This window comes from Budorcas taxicolor, chromosome 7 (genome assembly GCF_023091745.1).
Source record: "Budorcas taxicolor isolate Tak-1 chromosome 7, Takin1.1, whole genome shotgun sequence".
Lineage (NCBI taxonomy): Eukaryota > Metazoa > Chordata > Mammalia > Artiodactyla > Bovidae > Budorcas > Budorcas taxicolor.
This window is the reverse complement of record NC_068916.1, coordinates 57,049,494-57,069,317: the sequence shown is the minus strand read 5'-3', so window position 1 is coordinate 57,069,317 and position 19,824 is coordinate 57,049,494. Positions and strand designations below refer to the sequence as shown.

General features: G+C 34.5%; 1 protein-coding gene and 1 non-coding gene across 2 annotated transcripts in view; both read right to left on the bottom strand.

Moving 5' to 3' along the window:
* Window positions 1-3,194: 3,194 nt before the first annotated feature.
* Window positions 3,195-19,824, bottom strand: part of RBM27 (RNA binding motif protein 27) — a 57,230-nt gene continuing 40,600 nt past the window's right edge. Inside the window, exons 13-21 of the mRNA XM_052642884.1 lie at window positions 18,374-18,670; window positions 16,930-17,070; window positions 12,723-12,842; window positions 11,757-11,831; window positions 11,445-11,609; window positions 9,784-9,888; window positions 9,482-9,673; window positions 5,254-5,364; window positions 3,195-3,318 (exon numbers count right to left, since the gene is read on the bottom strand). Coding sequence (XP_052498844.1) covers window positions 3,235-3,318; window positions 5,254-5,364; window positions 9,482-9,673; window positions 9,784-9,888; window positions 11,445-11,609; window positions 11,757-11,831; window positions 12,723-12,842; window positions 16,930-17,070; window positions 18,374-18,670 — 1,290 coding nt within the window. The 3' untranslated portion in view covers window positions 3,195-3,234. The remainder of the gene's footprint in view (window positions 3,319-5,253; window positions 5,365-9,481; window positions 9,674-9,783; window positions 9,889-11,444; window positions 11,610-11,756; window positions 11,832-12,722; window positions 12,843-16,929; window positions 17,071-18,373; window positions 18,671-19,824) is intronic.
* TRNAC-GCA (transfer RNA cysteine (anticodon GCA)) lies at window positions 3,588-3,659 on the bottom strand. The gene has a single exon. It is a non-coding gene; the product is annotated as a tRNA-Cys (tRNA).

Below are 19,824 nucleotides of genomic sequence, written 5' to 3'. Positions count from 1 at the left end.
ACACATACATATCCATCACTCATTCATTCTCACTCAAGCAAGCATACACACACATTTTCTTTCTTTCCACAACAAGCCAGAATTACAGCTCTTTTGGTGATTGTTATAATTTTTGGAATGGTTCATAAATTTTGCAAATTCTTTTAAATTTGGAACTTTTATCTTTTTTTCTTTCTTTTTTTCCCAATTGTGAACCATTCCATATTGCATCTTTATTGCAAAAGTCAACATGCTTCTTAGAAATTCAGATTGTAATTGATAAAACAAACATTACATATATGAATTTAAATGTATAAACAGTTAGAAATTCAACAATATCTCCTATTATACTATTACACAAGTTCACAATTTTGTAAAAACTATAATACAGGCATACTATACATCAAGAGGAACCACTATTCCTTTTCACATGATTTTTTTTTTTTTTTAAATAATGATCCATACCATGGACCTTTCTTCTTCCACCCTAACAAGACATTTTCCAATTTATCACCTTAGCTAGAGACAATGTTTTCTCAATGTTACAACATGAAGCAATTGAGGCAAATTCTACATTCCCCGGGGTTACCTTTTTAAGCCTGGGCAGTAAGCCACTAGTAAAACCAAGCTGACCAAGCCAGGCTGGTGGTTGTTATTGCTCAATAGCTACTTAGAAAGATGTCATACACATTCAAAAGAACAGAATTTGCCTCAGATGGTATGTGCTATTTCTGTAAGTGAAGATGCTAAGAAAACAAGTCATGTTTGCTTGCTTTTAAGAGAAATTCTAACGGTTTGGGAATCTCAGCCCTAAAGGAAAAAACACATACATTCAACTAGTTTATGCCAACCTTAACTTAAATTTTCCAATATTCAATGCATATTTTGAATTATTTTTGAGAGTCAAACATTAGAAATGACATTTTGAAAGTGTTTTAGTCCTATTTAAGGTGTATCAAAAACAGTTTTAAAGGGCCTAAAAACTTACTGGAAAAAGTGTCTATTTATTCTTCACTTTAACATCCTTCTCTTTCACCCCATCTCCCCCAAGAACTAAAAAATCAAACAAATCCTTAACTCTCTCTGTACTGAGTGTAATAAGATGTCAATTTTAGGTTAAAAAAAAATCATATGAAAAGGAATCTCATTCTGCTGAACTGTCAGTCTACTGAAAATTTTCTTACAGCTCCATTAATTTACTGTAATTTTCAGTTTCCAAATACAAAAATACAACAATTCTTATTGAAATCTATACGCTGGTAGTTTTAGTACACAAAAAAAACCCAAACAAATTATTTACAAAATTATACAGTTTAAGAAAAAACTTTGTACAAAAAATATATAAATCCTTTGTTCCCTCTATCACGTTTAAACTGTCAGGACTCAAAATATTCACCACAATGAATCTTTCAAAATATATACTGACTGAGCCACAGACATCAAGAAAATTTCATTCGAGATGATGGAGGAAGAAGGAGCAAGATTGCTTATTCTAGTACCCCATTGCGATGTTTTCCTTCTCTTATAAGCTTTGTGTTATCAGAAATGTCATAATAACCTAGAAAGAGGAAGTCCTTATCATTATGGAGGGAAAATTTCATAAAAACTTAAAAATGATCCTGGTTTGACACATCATTCCAGGAAAATATACAGAAGAGGAAAGATAATCAGAATGTGGGATTTAACTTCTTATAGCCAAAAAAATCTAGAGTCCTGATGGTTTTAAATTTCTTAGTGAATAGTTTCTACTGTGAGAAACAGTCTCTTTACCTCAGGAAACAAAATCCTTGACATGGTGATCACCAAGAACCTTCTGAAGCCAACAGAAGGTTTCAAATTTTCACACCACACATATTATAAAAACATAGATGTATATATCCTTGAAAAAGTGATATCCTATTTACATTAATCATTTTATTTCCCCAGGGGTCAATACAGTGTAGTGTTGCTCCTCTGCTTTTCCATCTAACATTCAGAACACAAGGACATAAATTTACAGATATATTTTACTTAACAGATACTCTACTCTATACAGTGTACAGTAAAAATGCACACAGTGAAGGAAACTGTCTACTGAAGATGCATATGTTCATGGATAGCAACAAGCTACAAAATTATGAAAATATAAGGTCATCTGATCAAAGTCAAGTTATGACTCCCATTTATTACTAGCATACCCATCCCCCTACCCCATCCCCCCCCCAACCTACCCCCAGTCACCTCACCATCATGGTTTAAATTTAGGAAAAGCATTTCAGACACTTTTAAACCCTTTTGCATAACTATTAACTGAAATGAAGCTTAAAAAAAAAGCTGGTGACTCTCCCCACAAATCCTTCCATCATTCTCATTAAAATATCACTTATTTATCAAGGTGCTGGTTTAAACTTTTTATTGGAGACTGACTTTTGGTGGCCCCAAAGAATCACTTATCTCAGTAATGGGTAAGTCAGGCTATTAATAAAAAGACAGAAGAAAGAAAATGGGGATGAGAAAGGGGCAACAGATAAAAGCCTTTTTTATAGTTTGAAAATATGAAAAAAAAAAAAACACCCATAACTGAACCAATGCTTGATAATTTCAAAGCAAACTAAAACTCAGTAGCAGAAGTTCAGAAGAGTTAATGTGATGACAGAATGGAAATACCACAGAGCTTGCCTGGCACTGAAGAACAGTTATGATTAACACTAAAATAGTACTCACTGCTGCATATTAAATCCCCCCAAAATTTAGATTGAATGTAAGTTGGGCTCCGCCTCAATAAAAAAATTAAATTTACATTTCTTCCAAGACAACTCTTGAAAGCCAAAGGGTATTTTAATTACAAGTATCTCCTACTGTCTGACGACCCACCCATAACAGCTGAGTTAAGAGATTCCAGGCGATTTGACATTTAATGAAATTTTATCAGCAGATTATAATCCAAAATAAAATTTCTGAACACCCTGTCATTTACATCATAATCCAACACCAATAGAAACAAAAACAGGTGGTGTGGAAAATAAGGCTCTAGAGATTATCCATGTCATTCCTGTGGATCTTCACAACTGTGTAAAAGTCACTAGGCCTTTGGTGCTTTAATATCATGAACAGTTATGAGATGTATTTAAATAGCAAACTTGCTGTCCTTACACCTACTGTGTCAAAAAGAAAAATAAAAAAAATTTTTTTTTGGCTCATTGACTTCTTTAAATAATTTTAAAAAGTTGTTCTTCTAAACAATATTCCTAAAAATTATACAAGTCGCATCAGATTTCATCTTCGCCATGAACGAGACTCATATTCATCTTCGTCTTCGTCGTCGTCATCATGCAAAAACAAATCCGAGGTTTCTGTTTCCTGAAAAAAAGAGGGTAAAATCTGCTCAGTGGCACAAGAAAACTAAGTAGAGTACTTTTTAGGCCAAAGAACAAACAGATTAGTATACAGTGCCCAGACTGGATTTACAAGCGATAAACTCATAGAATATCGTTAGTAAGTAAGTAAAGTCATTCAGTGTGTCTGACTCTTTGTGACCCCATGGACAGTAGCCTACCAGGCTCCTCTGTCCATGGGATTTTCCAGGTGAGAGTACTAGAGTGGGTTGCCATTTCCTTCTCCATGGGATCTTCCCAACCCAGGGATCGAACCTGGGTCTTCAGCATTGCAGGCAGATGCTTTACCATCTGAGCCACCAGGGAAGCCCAAGTATCTTTAGCGGCAAGAAAAACTAAAAATGTTTAAAATATATATATATATACACATACATATATATGTGTGTGTATATATATATATATTTGTCTCCCTTGTTAATTTTGCTAGTTTAATAGGAGAAGACTTCCATTCTAATATCATCAGGAAAATTAAAAAACATATAAATGTTTAGTGGGGGGTGGTATCTATGACACGTTTTTGATTAATTTTATTCTATTATTTTAAAAGTGAGAAAAATAAATAACCACTTGAACTTCTGAATTTTTCCTCTGCTGTTGCTGCTGTTAAGTCGCTTCAGTTGTGTCCGACTGTGTGACCCAATAGACAGCAGCCCACCAGGCTTCCCCGTCCCTGGGATTCTCCAGGCAAGAATACTGGAGTGGGTTGCCATTTCCTTCTCCAATGCATGAAAGTGAAAAGTGAAAGTGAAGTCATTCAGTCATGTCTGACTCTGTGCGACCCCATGAACTGCAGCCCACCAGGCTCCTCCGTCCACGGGATTTTCCAGGCAAGAGTACTGGAGTGGGGTGCCATCACCTTCTCCAGAGTTTTTCCTCTAAAAGCCAATAATTTGTGAGGGAAGAATATAATAACTTTCCTATGACACTGATATTCCAAATCTACCATAAAAATCTAAAATCTTACGAACATTAAAAAGTATCTACAGACATTCCCAAAATACCAAGATTTTTCTGTTCTTAACAAGGGAAAAGTTTCTCCTTTTGTAAAATTTTCTGCTGTAGGTAAAATTACCCATTTGGTCAGGAAAACTCTTGATCAGCCATAAATGCCTGCTATCTTTTAAAACCAAAATTACAATGAATGAGGAATAACTTGCAATGCTCCCTAAAGTGTCTACTTTAATAAACTAACTAGAAATATAGGGGTAAAAAAGCAATATTAGTTCCCATTGTTTTAAGAAGCTGATTAATTACCCACTTGGTCAGGAAAACTCTTGATCAGCCACAAATGCTTGCCATTTTTTAAAATCAAAATTACAATGAATGAGGAATAACTTGCAAGCAGTGCTCCCTAAAGTGTCTACTTTAAGAAACTAACTAGAAATATAGGAGTAAAAAAGCAATATTAGTCCCCATTGTTTTAAGAAGCTGATTAATACTTATATTATTTAAGTCCATGGTTTTGCTATTCTTTCCTCTTATGTCCAACTTCTTTACACTCTCACTTTAATGAACTATACACAGAAAATAAGAAACTCAAATCTATTGCTTATGGAATTTGAATAAGTGAAAACTAAAACAACCAGATACAATTTAATTGTTCCCTTAATCCACATCTTTATTTAACAAAATAAAAATGTCCAGAGCCCCAATAAAGCCAAAATAAATGCAAATTTAAAAAAAAGAGAATAGTTTCTCCTACAACAGAAAATAATCCCCAAAAGAGCTTTTTCATTTCTGCACCTGTCCTGATTCTTTAATAAACTTCTAGACTAGTGTTAATCACAGGCATGAAAAAACTCATTATGTATTTTAAAATTTATATTATTTACTTTAATGTCAAGAAAAGCATATAACCGGAAAACAATCTAATTCAACTCTTTTTAGTTGTTAAATTTACCTCCTCCTTGACTTCTTCTTCCTCAGTCTCAGTGGATACAGAAGGCACCTTGGCCTTGTGCCATGATATTTGTAGCCGACGGTCTTTGAATTTTGACCCTTGGTTTGCAGGCTAAAATAGATTTTAGAACACAAGAGTTTATACTCACATTTACTAATGATTTCTTCAAATTGTGTGCTATTAAAAGTTTAATGATTATGTGAAGGAAAAAAAAATCTATTAAAATGGATCTACAAATAATCTCCAATGAGACCTAGAAAAAGTGATGTTCTTTTTAATTAGAAAAACGTGTCTGGCTTTCCCAGGATAATCCATGATTAATGCTGATGCCACATAAATTTTAAGATTTGTCTTGGTTTGGAAGATAATTTATATACAGTCATTCTACTTGGAAAAATCATGATGAGGACAACAAATACTACCTTAATATGATTACTGACATTTCACATTGATAATTACAAATTCAGAGTAAAATCTTACAGATGTAAATATTTAAAAATCATCTATTCATCTCATGACATCCCTTCTATCCCAATCTATATCTGATTAAACTGTTTCCATTTCCTTTCCCGAAATGCCATACAACGACAAACACTCCACGGCACATCTATGCATCCCACAAATGTTAAACACTATCCTGCAGTTTTGTTGTTGTTTGCTTCTGCGAACGTGCTCAGTTGTGTCCAACTCTGCAGTCTCATGGACTGTAGCCGACCAGGCTTCTCTGTCCACGGAATTTCCCAGGCAAGAATACTGGAGTAGGGGATCTTCCTGACCAGGGATCAAACCCAGATCTCCTGTGTCTCCTGCACTGGTAGGCAGATTCTTTACCACTGAGCCACCTGGGAAGTCAAACACTATCCTACCTACCTCAGGGTAAAATTACTCAGTTTCAAATGTATTTCTTGTTATTACCACCTAAACATTTTTTCCCCTCCCCATCAAATTTCAGTAAGAGAAAACAAAAAACTCATGGGATATATTAAAATGAATATCAATTACTCATTTTAATATGTCCCATGAGTCAAAATGTTTGCATTTACCATCTTTTCAAAATTAGGTAGTTACTGAGTAGATATTAAAAGTTCTTATCACGAGGAAAAAATTTTTCTCACGTGAGGTGACAACAGATGTTAACTAATTTTAGTAATCATATATGTATATCAAATCATTATGTTGTACATCTGAAAATAATAGTGTTATATGTCAATTATATCTTAATAAATCTTGAAAAAAAGGCAACTTGTGTAATTTGTTGATTTGTTGTTGTTATTGTTCAGTCACTAAGTCATGCTTGACTCTTTTGCAACTCCACGGACTGTAGAGAGCCAGTCTCCACTGTCCATGAAATGGAGTGGGTTTCCATTTCTGTTTCCAGAATGATCCAGATCTTCCCGACCCAGGGATTGAACCTGCGTCTCCAGCATTGGCAGGCAGGTGAATTCTTTACCACCAAACCACCAGGGAAACTCCTAATTTGTGTAATAGACATGCCTTACTCTATCCTTTAACATATGATGAATTATAGAGACTTTATCAGCATTCTGTTTATTCCTGTATTATTTAAATTCTTTCCAGTTTTACGGAAGTATAACTGACAAAACTGTAAGATATTTAAAGTGTACAATGTGATGATTTGAAACACTGGGAAAAGATACCCTTCCTCCTTTGATCAACACATCCATATCTCACAAATTTAGCCTTTGTTGAAGGAGGGGCTAGAACATTTAAGTTCTAACCTCTTAGCAAATTTCAATTATATAATAGTCTAATCAACTGCGGTCACCATTAAGTTCTTAGACTTTGTTATTTCCATTTTTAAATAAAGATATGCTACTTTTACTAGCAAGAAAAAGCAATATAAAAATTTTAATCTGTATTAACTGGGTTGCTTTCCAAAGAAGGCAGTAGTTCTATCCTCCAGAAGGAATTTTAAGGCATTAAATGTATTATATTTCTATTAATATTATTGAAGGAAGAGGAGAAATTTAATTTGCATGCAGCCAGGAACTAAGAATATAAAACTCCCACTACCTAACTTGCAACAAATAAGATTAATAAGTAGAATAAAGATGTATTTTAACATCTTTAAGTTCAAGTCAGGAACTCTCATACAACACTGATGGGAATCTAAACTGAAAAAACTGATGCAGTTTACTCAACAGTTTCATCTACATCAACAGAAATGCATACATATATTAAAAGACATCTAAAATAATGTTCATTGCAACACTGTTCATAAAAATGAAATGGAAATAATCCAAATACCTATCAACAGGAGAACTGAAAAGTAAATTGTGGTATGTTTATACAACTGAAAACTATACAGAAATAAAAATAGCAAACAACTGTTACATGTAATAACATGAATAAATCTCAGAAATAGGTTAAGAAAAAAACCAAATAGATAGACACACTTCAAAATAGCTTCACTAAAACCCATCAACCATCTTTTCATTCAGATATAGCTGCTCAATGACCTTTTCACAATCATTAAGGACAGTAAAAGGATACTAAAAACAAACATTTTACTTTAGCCTCTGTGAGATATGAAATACCTCAAAGAAGAGCTGCCCTGTAAGTTTGTCAAATCTACTTTCAATGTCTCAGGCATATGTATTTCTGTGTTTTGTTTTTTTTTTTTCCAAAGAAAGCACCCTATACTGCCCAAGTACCTGTTATCAGAGTGTTTTCTAGCACTCAAGACTGTCTGATAGCACCCTGTCAAGACAAAAAACAAACTACAAAACACCATCAAAACTAACAGTAGTGCCTCGTTCTTTAAGTTGCCTCCTGTGCCTTGGCTTTCTTTGCTCCTTCCCCAAACGTCTGGACATGTTCCATAATGCACAGAGTGTTATATTTCAGACTTTAAAAAAATATATGTATGTAAAACTTGGCTATTATAAATATTCTATAATGACTCTACTTATGAGAAGGGCAGAGAGCCAATTGAGCATGACTTCTGGGTTAAAACTTAAACATTTACATATACATCTCCATTAACCCTCAGGATAGAGCAAAGCAGCTTCCCACCTCACAAGATAACCACCTTTTTTAACGAAAACTTTCTGCAGAGCCAAATTTATGAAAATTCTGCTTTATATTATCTAATGTCACCTCAGCAGAGCTGGCCATGGATCTAAACGCCCAACTATTTGGCAAGGAGATTCAAATGTTTATAATCGACACTGAAGGACAAAAATCAGCGTTCACTCGGGCTCCAGAAGAACACCCTGCGCATATACGGTGCTCCTCCACCTGTTACCTTCTTTACTCCTAAAAGAAGTCACTTAAAGACAAGCTTCCACTTTACAAAAAATAACTGTCAGACTAGTGAAAAGAACTGGCTTGAGAGTAAACAGGCTACACCCAAGATGGCTCTCAAATCTGGATATTTTATAACAAGCTAGCGTTCTCCAATGACCAGGGCAAAACAAGGTTAATGGGCATCACACTTATGAAACTATAGTGTGATGTCTTGCTGTGTAAGATTTCCTTTACCACCGTTAGGGCTGAAAATGCTTCTCTCAAAAAAGTTGTTTGAGGAACAGGGACTTTGGATGTTAACAGTAAACTGTGTATTATCACCTTGGTCCTGTATGATCTCGGTTGACTTTCTTAAGCTTCACTTTTCCCATCTTTACACATGGGATTTTACACGTACTTTATACAGTTATTTAAGATTACATGAGATCATGCATGAAAATGCTCTAGCACAAATAACACTCAGAAAATATTTACTGAATGAATTCATGGTTAGAAAGAGAATATATACAAAATAATAAAAACATTTACCTGTGGCAAATATTTATTTAAATGTTTGTCTAAAAGTAAGTGGTCATCACTGTATACAGAATATAACTAAGCATGACACTTCTAACAAATTTTTCCTTTGGATTTCGTCTCCATCCCAGACTATTTTCATTTATTGGTACCTGGAAAGCCATGTAAACACCTAGTAAAAGATGTAATAAACCCTAATGCAAAAATCAAATATACCTTTGGAACAACTTTTGTCACTACAAATGCATTTATGTGAAATATTACGGAATATAGCATGAGGTACTTCTTGACCTTCAAATATATTAACAAGAATGTGCTAATATCCATGATTTTACAATTTAATTCTCTAATCTATAAAACATTTGACATTTATACAGAAGGCAGCAAGGAAATGCTGAATACAATGATTTTATAGTTAGCACTTACTACTTTAAAAACTTACTGAAAAATGCTGAAGTAAGTCATCTTTCTCCTCCTCCATGAAGCCCCCAACTGTGAGTGCTTTGGGGCGGTGGTCCACCACCATGTGATTTAGTGAACCCCTTCCTCTCCCTCCACGGCCTCGGCCTCTCCCTCGACCTTGAGAGGACATGGTCTTTCCTCGACCCACAGGTAAAATACCTAATCGTGCAGCCTGAATAACAAAAGATAGAATATAATATATAATGTCAGACTAAACCTTGGAAGAGAGGGAAATTATTTTTTGAGATGTTAACTGTAATAGGTAACTCCTCTTAATCTCACCTCAACCTGTAACTGATTGAGTTTTTTCCGTAACTCTGTTGTATCTTCTCCTGAGGATAGTCTCTTGTGAAGGTCCAGTTCAGTATCTAATAGTTCTTTTTGGGCCTGTGGAAAAATTAAGAGTAAAAATGTATTTTTCAGAAAACTTACAAAATCTTGTTCAGAATATTACACTTTTAGAATGACACAGATCTCTTCTGGGTAAATGTGAAAGCATGAAATCTCTTCTGGGTGTTTTAAGGAAAGTAACTTGACAAATATAATACTGAAAACATGTAGAGTATAATGTTATCAGTAATAACAATAAAAAGTATTACTGCTTAATAAGCAAGTAGTATTACAATATGCTTAAGATGGCCTAAAAATCAGACACTGGAAACAGTCACCCGAGATGAGGGAGCTGAGAATGATTATCACATAAGAAAGCATCATAACTGAAACACAATGGTGCAAAATAAATTATATAGTAAAAATTCACTAATAATACAAATAAAACAGTTATAATCATTGCTTTCAGATCTGAACCCTGTAACTATTGCCACTCTTTTTCTTTTTTAAAGGAACAAATTATCAGTCTTTAGCTGGTGTGACTTTGAGAGATTTTCTTCCACCATATTCTCTTCAATTTCTATAATTAAATGTTCTTTCCATAATGGGGGAAGCTTCAGTTAAAAATAACATTTTTATTACATATTTTAAAAGCAAAAGCAGTCTTTTTTTGATCATAAGTTAATATTTTAAACAAAATTTTATTGGATTAAATAGTTGATTGACAATGTGTAAAATATAACCTTAAAGAAACACTTTACATTCTTTTACTAACAGAAAACCACAATTTCAAATGCAATATAATACTGTATATAAAAATTTACATTCTATATATCTAACAAATTTATTCCCAGTTCTCAAGTGAAGTGAAGTCGCTCAGTCGTGTCCGACTTTTTGCAACCCCGTGGACTGTAGCCTACCAGGCTCCTCAGTCCATGGAGTTTTCCAGGCAAGAGTATTAGAGTGAGTGGGTTGCCATTTCCTTCTCCAGGGGATCTTCCCGACTCAGGGACTGAACCCAGATCTCCCGCATTACAGGTAGACACTTTACCATCTGAGCCACCAGGGAAGCCCTCTAGTTCTCAAAGGGCTGCAGATTTATCTAAAATCCTACTACAGACCTGTAGAATAATGATAGAACCTCAGTGTAAAAGCAAACATTCTGCTACAGTAAGGAAACAAATAGAAATTAACAAAATTAGACTTAAATAGATCTAGAACTTTTGACTATTGTTTTCAATAAAAAGTCATACTTTTACCCACACTAAAGTCAATGCTATCTTCTGACTATTAAAAGAGATGGCTGTATTACAATGTAATTGAAGAATTATGGAAAGAATTGATGAGAAGAGGAAATGTCTCTTTCCTTGTCATCACTCTAGCAGTTACATCCTCAGCATGAAGAACAAAAAAATTTCAGTTAAAAATATATCTTTGTTGAAACTGCGTAGTATCTGTTCTTTCAAAGGGAGTATATAGCATTTACAGAAATATTTTTAAAAAATTGTTGCTAGTGTCTCACACTAGTTACTTAAGGTTCCACTGTACTTTCAAAAGTGCCAAGCACACCACAAATGTTCAATAAGCCTATACCGAAAGAAAGATGCAATTACCTCTGTTTTTGTTTTTACTTTAGATGGTGTGGAGACTGCAGAAGATGTTTTTAACTCATCTTTCAATTGTGAGATCTTTTCTCCAAGCTCTTTCAAAGTCTTCATTATATTTGCTCTCTCTTCTGGTTTCATGTTTTTGTTTTTTTCTAGCTTGGATATTAACATCTATAAAATAAACAAACAAACAAAAAAAGTGAAACTATGCTTAGTAAACTCTAATACAAATAACCTTGAAAATTTTGGGGGAAATATCTTTGGAAAATCCATTCTGTACATCAATTCCAGCAAGCAAATAATGAATGTTTGTCTTACCTTTTGGCATTCTATTTGTTTTTCTAACATTTCTTGCCTCTTTTTCCTCATATCTTGTTGTAGCTTCATTGCTTCCTGTATGAACAGGTAAGTTTCTCATTACTAATTTTTTCCTTACAAGTTTGCTAACGATACATAAGGCTACTATAATCTCAACTCATCTCCCCTGAGTCATCCCTTACACAAGGCAGCTCTTCCTCCTAATCAAAAAATAGCTGACCAGATATGAAACCTTTAAACCTATTTTCCCAACACTTCCAATATAAAAGAGTTTACATTTATAATTGCACTTTAACATTTCAAATACTGAACATAAATTAGCTGTATCTATGAGGTTTATTCACTTAAAAGACCTGAATGCATATGTAAAGAAAAACAAGAGCTGTTTTTACCTCCCCATGTAATAAGTCAAATACTTATTTTTGAAGTTTAAAGTCTAAAAATGTGAGATGCAGCTCTAGGTTAGAAATGATAGCAAAATCTATCTGGAAAATGTCATCTCTGACCCCTCTGTTAATTGAATCTCTAATTATACTAATATATAAACATCTATTTTATTTGAAAAACTATGTGAGTTTAAATCTAAGATGATAATTGTTATACTTCATGTGAAACATTATCTAGTGTACAAAGCCAGAAAGAAATTAAGAGAAAATAATGAAATAAAAATATCTGTTTCTCGCCCTTCTCTCTCCCTTGCAGGAAAAAAAGAAAAAAAAAGGTCAACTCACTCAGTGTCTTTAATTTTTACATAGAAAAAAAAAAATTCTTTCCTTGTGCTTGATGTAGCTACTAAGGCAACTAACTGCAAAACATTTTTCAAGTATACAATGCATCAAGCAGCAGTTAAATAAACATTATAATGTAGTTCCATAACAACATTGAATTGTTCAAGTTATTAATACAATCACTTAAGAATTCGATAGATCCTTTCCTTTTGAAGAGAAGAAAAATCAGGATTGTTACCTGCTTCTTTTTAAGAACTTCTTGGACATCATGAGATTTTGATCCTGAACAAAGTTTTGAAGGCGTCTTTAAGTTTGAGGAGCTATAAATCATTTTTGGATGGCCTGGAGTTGAAAATATCTAGGAAACAGAAATATGATTAAATCTTAGTAATGCCTTAAAATAATTTTTTAAAAAGACTGCATAAAATTTTTTTAAGGAGTAAAATTTTGGCTATTTTTACATTTAAAAACTCCATTTATAAAACAAGTTCTTTATACATAAACTCAATTATCATTCAAATACAAAACCTTTTTAGCAATAATGTTGCATTCCTGAATATAAAGAAAATTTTCTTTTCCTTGTATTTTTTTAATTGGGAGAATAAGAACAACTACTTCTGACATCTAGGAGCCAGACTGCCACTCATAGTTGGGACTCAGTGTTCCCTTGTTAAACATGAACAATTTCATAGTATACTGACTTCAGACAAGGCCACTCTTGTGGATCATGGTGGATCAAGGCAAAAATAAAATCATTCCATGACTGAACACAAAAAAACCTGTAAATACTACCCAAACCATAAAATGGCTAAACTCTACCCTGGCTAATATGAATGACTACAGCTTCTTTACCAAATACAGTTTTGGCCTAATTCTGGTCTTCCCTCCTTCTAGGTAAACCTCTTAGGAAATCTGATCATAGCATTACTACTCTTTCTTTTAGCCTTCCCCCAAATTACCTAATACAGCCAATGCTAAAATAAGCCCATGCTGCTGCTGCTGCTGCTGCTAAGTTGCTTCAGTCGTGTCCGACTCTGTGCGACCCCGTAGATGGCAGCCCATGCTAACACCCTCTAAATGACACGTTCCATGGTTTCACTGTGTATACTTCCTCACTGAATAATAAACTCAACTTGCTCAACTAAAGATGTGTTTGTGCAGGTCTTTGGTGGGGGTGGGGTGGCTAATGTCATTAAGCTATCTTCCACAAGTGTCAAATAAAACCCATGTTTCTAATAATCGCAAACCCTCCTAAGAAGTAAGGTTCTTTGCAAATGTTACAACCAACCATAAGACAAGTAGTCAGCTCACAGATCTAATGTTGCAAGCAAAATGGTGTCCGTCTTTACTCTGCTCATCTTGCTATTTAGATTCCTTGATGAACAGATGACTCCAGACAATCTTCCCCTCTTTAAGGCATAGCAGAGCAACATACTATACTATAATCTCTCTGGTCAAGTTTTCCCTAACATACTCCACTCCTATTTTTACATTAACTTTGAATATATCATATAAGGGACACAGATAAATGCGTATAATACTAAGAAATTATAAACACTTAATATAATACTAAGAAATTTGTAGAAAATTCAATCATGTTGTATATACAAATACAAAACTTCTCTCAATCAAACAACATTTAATTGCTCTAAAAATTAAACTACTTTAAATACACAGGAAACTGAAATACTGTAGTAATCTGCACAGATGATGTTCATGTCATTATTATTTATCAAAATAAAAATACCAATAGCTATAATTTACTGAACACTTATTACATTCGTGTTTTACCAACAAGAAATTTTTTAACCCCCACAGCAACTGAGTTTATTGAAAGGGAAACCAATGCTTGTCAATTAACACAGCTATTAAGAGTCAGTCAGCACTGTGTGACTCCAAAAACTGTGATTGTTTTTGTTTTTCCATCTTTTAGTATCAATGATTTTTCTTTAATAAACAGAAGTACAAATTCATATATATATATAAAATGATGCATCCATCACTAAGCAGCAATGATCAATTTAATTATTTTATGTAAAATAACATTGTTATATTTAAATCCCCAACTATATCCTCATAACAAACACCACGTATTATTTTATGTGGTTTTTTTTTTTTTTTGGCTTCATCATGAGGTACATGGGATCTTAGTTCCCTGAATGAGGGGGTCAAATTCATGCCCCTTGCATTTGACACGTGGAGTCTTAACCACTGAACTGCCAAGGGAAGTCCTTGTGAGTATTTCAGTTTTATCTCTAAAAGATAAGGACTCCTTTCTCTTTTACATAAAACCACAATATGATCATCACACTTAAATGGTAACAATTCTTTAAAATCATTAAATATTTACAACTCCAGATTACATTATAATTTTCAAAATATTTTCCCATATTTGAATTAAGATCTACTAAAGTCCAGGAGGAGAAGGGGACGACAGAGGATGAGATGGCTGGATGGCATCACCGACTTGATAGACATGAGTCTGAGTGAACTCTGGGAGTTGGTGATGGACAGGGAGGCCTGGCATGCTATGGTTCATGGGGTCGCAAAGAGTCAGACACGACTGAGCAACTGAACTGAACTGAACTGAAAGTCCATATAGTATAATTGGTTATATTTCTTTAAAGCCTCCTCTAATTCTGTTTCCCTCTCCATATTTTTCCTTTAATAAAGAAAAACATTTATTTGGCTCCGCTGGGTCTTAGTTGCAGCACGTGGAATCTAGTTCCTTGACCTTGGATCAAACCTGGGCCCCCTGCCCTGGAAGTGTGATGTCTTAGCCACTGGACCACCAGGGAAGTCGCTCCATATCATTGTAAATCACTTGTTGAAGAGACCAGGTCACTCGTCCTGTTGTATTCACCAAGGGATTCTGTGGTATCCTTTAACATGTTTCTCTGACCTCTGAATTTCCTTTAAATTGGTGAAGAGTTCTAGAGTCTTAATGACACTTTTTCACTTTTTGAAAGGATGCTAGTAATCTTTGACGAATTCTTTGCTTTCTGGTTTGACAAAATATTCTAGGGCTCATCTGGAACACTGTCAGCCCCATATTTGGGAACAGACATTTCTTCAAGGATCTCTGGTTCCTTTCAATGCTGGGGACAGGAGTGTCAGGGTCATTACCATCAGGCTGGGTTATTGTTTCTAGATCTTTTCAGTGGACAGAATTGAGATGTTCTGGAGGTTTTTAAAGTTGTCTAGTTTCCTCTATCCTTGCCGTAACCACTAAGATTTAAGTTACATGGATTACTTTTTGTTCTTTTTTCTATTATAAACAAATACTTACATGTGTTCACTACCCCTACTTTCTAACAATGACTGACTACATTTTTTGTTCCATTTTATTTCCTTTATTTAATGTATCCTGATAATCAACTCATGGTATATATAAAGATACTCCTCATTTCTCTGCAAAGTTACACATATGCTTTTGGGGGGATGTACTACATTTTTAGTAACCTACTGCCTACTGATTGATATTTGGACTGTTTCCATTCTTTCACTATTGAACAGTCTATGTTTCCTAGTCTTGCTCATACGTCTTTTCATAGTTTGACAAGTACCTCTTTGGCATAGATTCTTAGAGGAGGATTATTGGTTTAGAGTAAATGCATACATAATTTTACAGCATAATACATAGACAATGCCAAATTTCAAGGGGGTTGTACCATTTAGCATCTCTGTCAGCGTATAAATTTCAGATCCTGGTAGAAATTACCCTGGTTTATTTGGTAATTTTAAAAATGGATCTAATTTTTTTTTTCCATCAGGCTATCCAGTCATGCTAATACCATTTACCAAAAGCCCATACATTCCTCGCTGATCTCAGATAATGTGTTAGCATATAATATATCCCTATTCTTAAGTCTATAAATCTCAGTCTCAGATTTTGTTTTAGTGCTCTCTCATGTGCCAGTATCAAATTGTTTGAATTGTACAGACTTCACAGTGTTTTTAATATCAAGGAGAGCTATCCCCACTTGTTCTTTTTTAGTTTTCCTAGCTCTCTTGGGGAAAAAACAATCACCATTCTAGAGAGTAGTCATACAGATATATTTTCAAAAGCAAAGGAAACTAGTTAAAAACATATTTCAAAATTTGATTTTTCAATTGATTATGACTGAATCCCCTTCATGATGTTAATTAAACATGACAAATGGTTAAAGAAATGGATTAATAAAGAGATCTATTAATAAATGGCTAAAATTCTCAAATTCCCACTTAGCTTTGAATAGAAAAAGAAAATTTAACTAGCAAATTTCTGGCTGAATCACTGAAATTTACGGGAAGTTGACCAGCCAAATTTAAGATTAGCTGTCACCACTATCTTGATTGAGGAACTAAAACATTACAAATCTGGGTGATAATCAATTTGTTAATTTCTTTGTGCCACTGAACAACTCCAATTCTAAATATATTGAAAGGTTCACAGAAATGTATACCTGGCAATCATCTCCAGCAGCACCTGACTGATTCAACAAGTGTGCTGCATCACTCTGGTTACCACTGGCATGTCCAAGACGATGCTTCACAGGAACTTTATTAAGAACATATGCCCCTGATGTCTGCGGTTTGCTCATCATCTGCATATACAAAATAAATACATTTGTGGCAGAAGTTTTTTAAATGTCTAGGAATGATACAAATTTAGGACAGTGATTACCCTGGGGAGGAAGACACAGGAATGTGAAGGTAGAGTGCTTCTATTATTTATAAGGTTTTTTTTTTAAGTGAAGAGGTAGACATACAAATGACTGTTATCATCCATACTCTTTTGGATGTCTGAAATATATCACACCATAATTCAAATATATGTGTATGTACACTTACAAATAAAATTAGTAATTTTTCAATGTTCCCTTCAATTATGCAATGCTGAAAGACTTATGGGTTTTGACAGTTTAATAGGAGTAACTGTGATAGGACCACCCTAAAAACATAATACAATCTCAGGCTGCATTAACAGCACGGGGTCTAATGGATCACAGAGGTGACTGTATTGCTTTTACACATCATTTAGCCAACACCTAGGGAAAGCCTTTACCTTCAGGACCTAACAGGAAATGGGATAGAGACAAAAGAAATGCAAACTTAACTGCAAATAAACAGGATGGTGAATGGAGTTAATACTAGGTCCTGTTAAGGAACACGCTTCTTATTCTGAGTATATTTAATTCAAACAAAAGAATGCCTAGTAGATTACCAATATCATCAATATCTGAATAGTTCTATTGCAGGGTGATTTGCTCTTTCCTTCGTTCATCTATTCATTCAAATATGTTTAGAGCACTATGTGCCAGGCCTTGTTTTAGGCACCAGGGATAGAACAAATAAAACAGACAAAATCCCAGTCTCCTGGGCTGCCATTTCAGTTTTAAAAGAAACAGAATATTTCTATATGAGAAAAAATAGGACAAGAGGGTGGGTATAAGAGTGATTGATTCTAACACAAAACAAAGAAGTTGTTCTAGATTCAGAGTTGTTCAACAGTGGATGGTTATTGTAACTGAGTGCTGAGAAGAAGGTATTTCTTAAACATGAAGATTTATGGGCCTTGTATCTGGAGACTGACCCTGTAGATCTGAGAAGGTAAGACCCAAAAATGTGCACCCAGTTAAGTGATTCTAGCACAGTGCTTCTCAAACTTCAAGATACCTAAAAATCTTATGGACAGCCTATTAAAACAGATTACTGAGCCCTACCCATTCAGTAAGTTGAGGTTAAGCCCAAAATTACATGTCTAATGAGCTCCTAGGAGATCGATGCTGCTGCCCTACAAACCAAACTGACTGGCTCTGATGTAGAAGACCAAAGACAACAAATCAAGAAACAATGATCTAGAAGACGACCTAAAGGACCTTTAATTCCCTGTGAACCCCAGATTACCTTCTGAATCCCTCCATGTACTGATGAGGGAGGAGACTGGGCCACCAGCACCTGCTGCTGATGAAGGTGCTGTGGCAGGTGATGGTGCTGCTGTGACAGATGACTAAGTGTTTGTTGTTGTTGCAGGAGTAGCTGTGTTGGAGACTGTAGTGCTGGTTGCTCATTATTTTCCCTGTGCCACAGGACTCGAATGAACCGGTTGTTTAGAACTGCTTCCGTACTAGAAATGGCTTTTCTGGCCTCTTCATTAGTAAGATATTGGATGAGGGCTGCTTCTGGATCTCCCTTAAAAGCAACCTATTAGAAAAAACAACAGCAACAACAAAACACAGAAATGAATGATTATAGGCAAGTAAATAAATAAATTACTGATAAAGAATTAAAAAGCAGAAAACAGCCTGCTGAAATCCATTGTGAAGTATATGTAAATAAAAATAGTTATCTCTTATAAGGTAACATATGTATTTCAATATTATATAAAAGGAATACTAGATTATTTAATAATCCTAGTGATGTTACATACCACTTGGGAAAAGATATAAGAATTCCTTCCTGATATCTTACATCCAAATAAACTTCAGAGACAGAAAATGTTTTACAATAAACAAACAAAACAACCCACAAAAACCCAGGGAGAAGTGAACATCTGTATACTCTGAAGGTCTGGAAAGCCTTTTTACAACACATCTATAAATGCAGGACCATAAAGACAAACAGCAGATTTGACCAAATAAAATCTTAAACCACTGTCAGTCCAAACAAGCTAAAAACAAAACAAATGACAAAATGAGAAAGTAATTTTAATATATATGACAAGCAAAGGTTTGGAAAAGCATTATTATACTGCCTTCACTTAAGAAAATGAGCAAAGACAGTGGGTAGGTAAATGCAAAAGTATTGCAAATGGTGTATATAAATTAGAGTCTACCTAGGAATAAAAACAAAGCAAATTCAAGTAAGTACGGTTTTTCACTTATGAAACTGATCTAAAAATTTTTAATGGATATGTATTATAGTTTTGATGAGGCCTCATAAATTGCATTTGGGAGTATCAATTTGGCTGTTCAAATAAAAAGTTTTAAAATTTCCTTAATTTCAGCAACGTTTTAAAAATAAAAACGCTTATCCAAAAGGAGCCTTACCATAGAATTGTTTCTGTTTAAAAAAAAAAACACGTAAATTTCCCCAGAGAATAGGGGAAATTTATATAAATTATGGCCTACTGCTATGGACTGAATTATGTCCTTACTAAATTCATACATTGAAGCCCTAACCCCGCAATGTGACTGCATCTGGACACAGGGCTTTTAGGAGGTAAACAAGGTTAAATGACATCAAAGGATAGGACCCTAATCAGACAGGACGGGTGAACTTACAGGAAGAGATCTCTCTGTCTCTTACCCTCCCTCTCTTTCCAACATGTAAGCACACAGCAAGAAGGTGCCATCTGC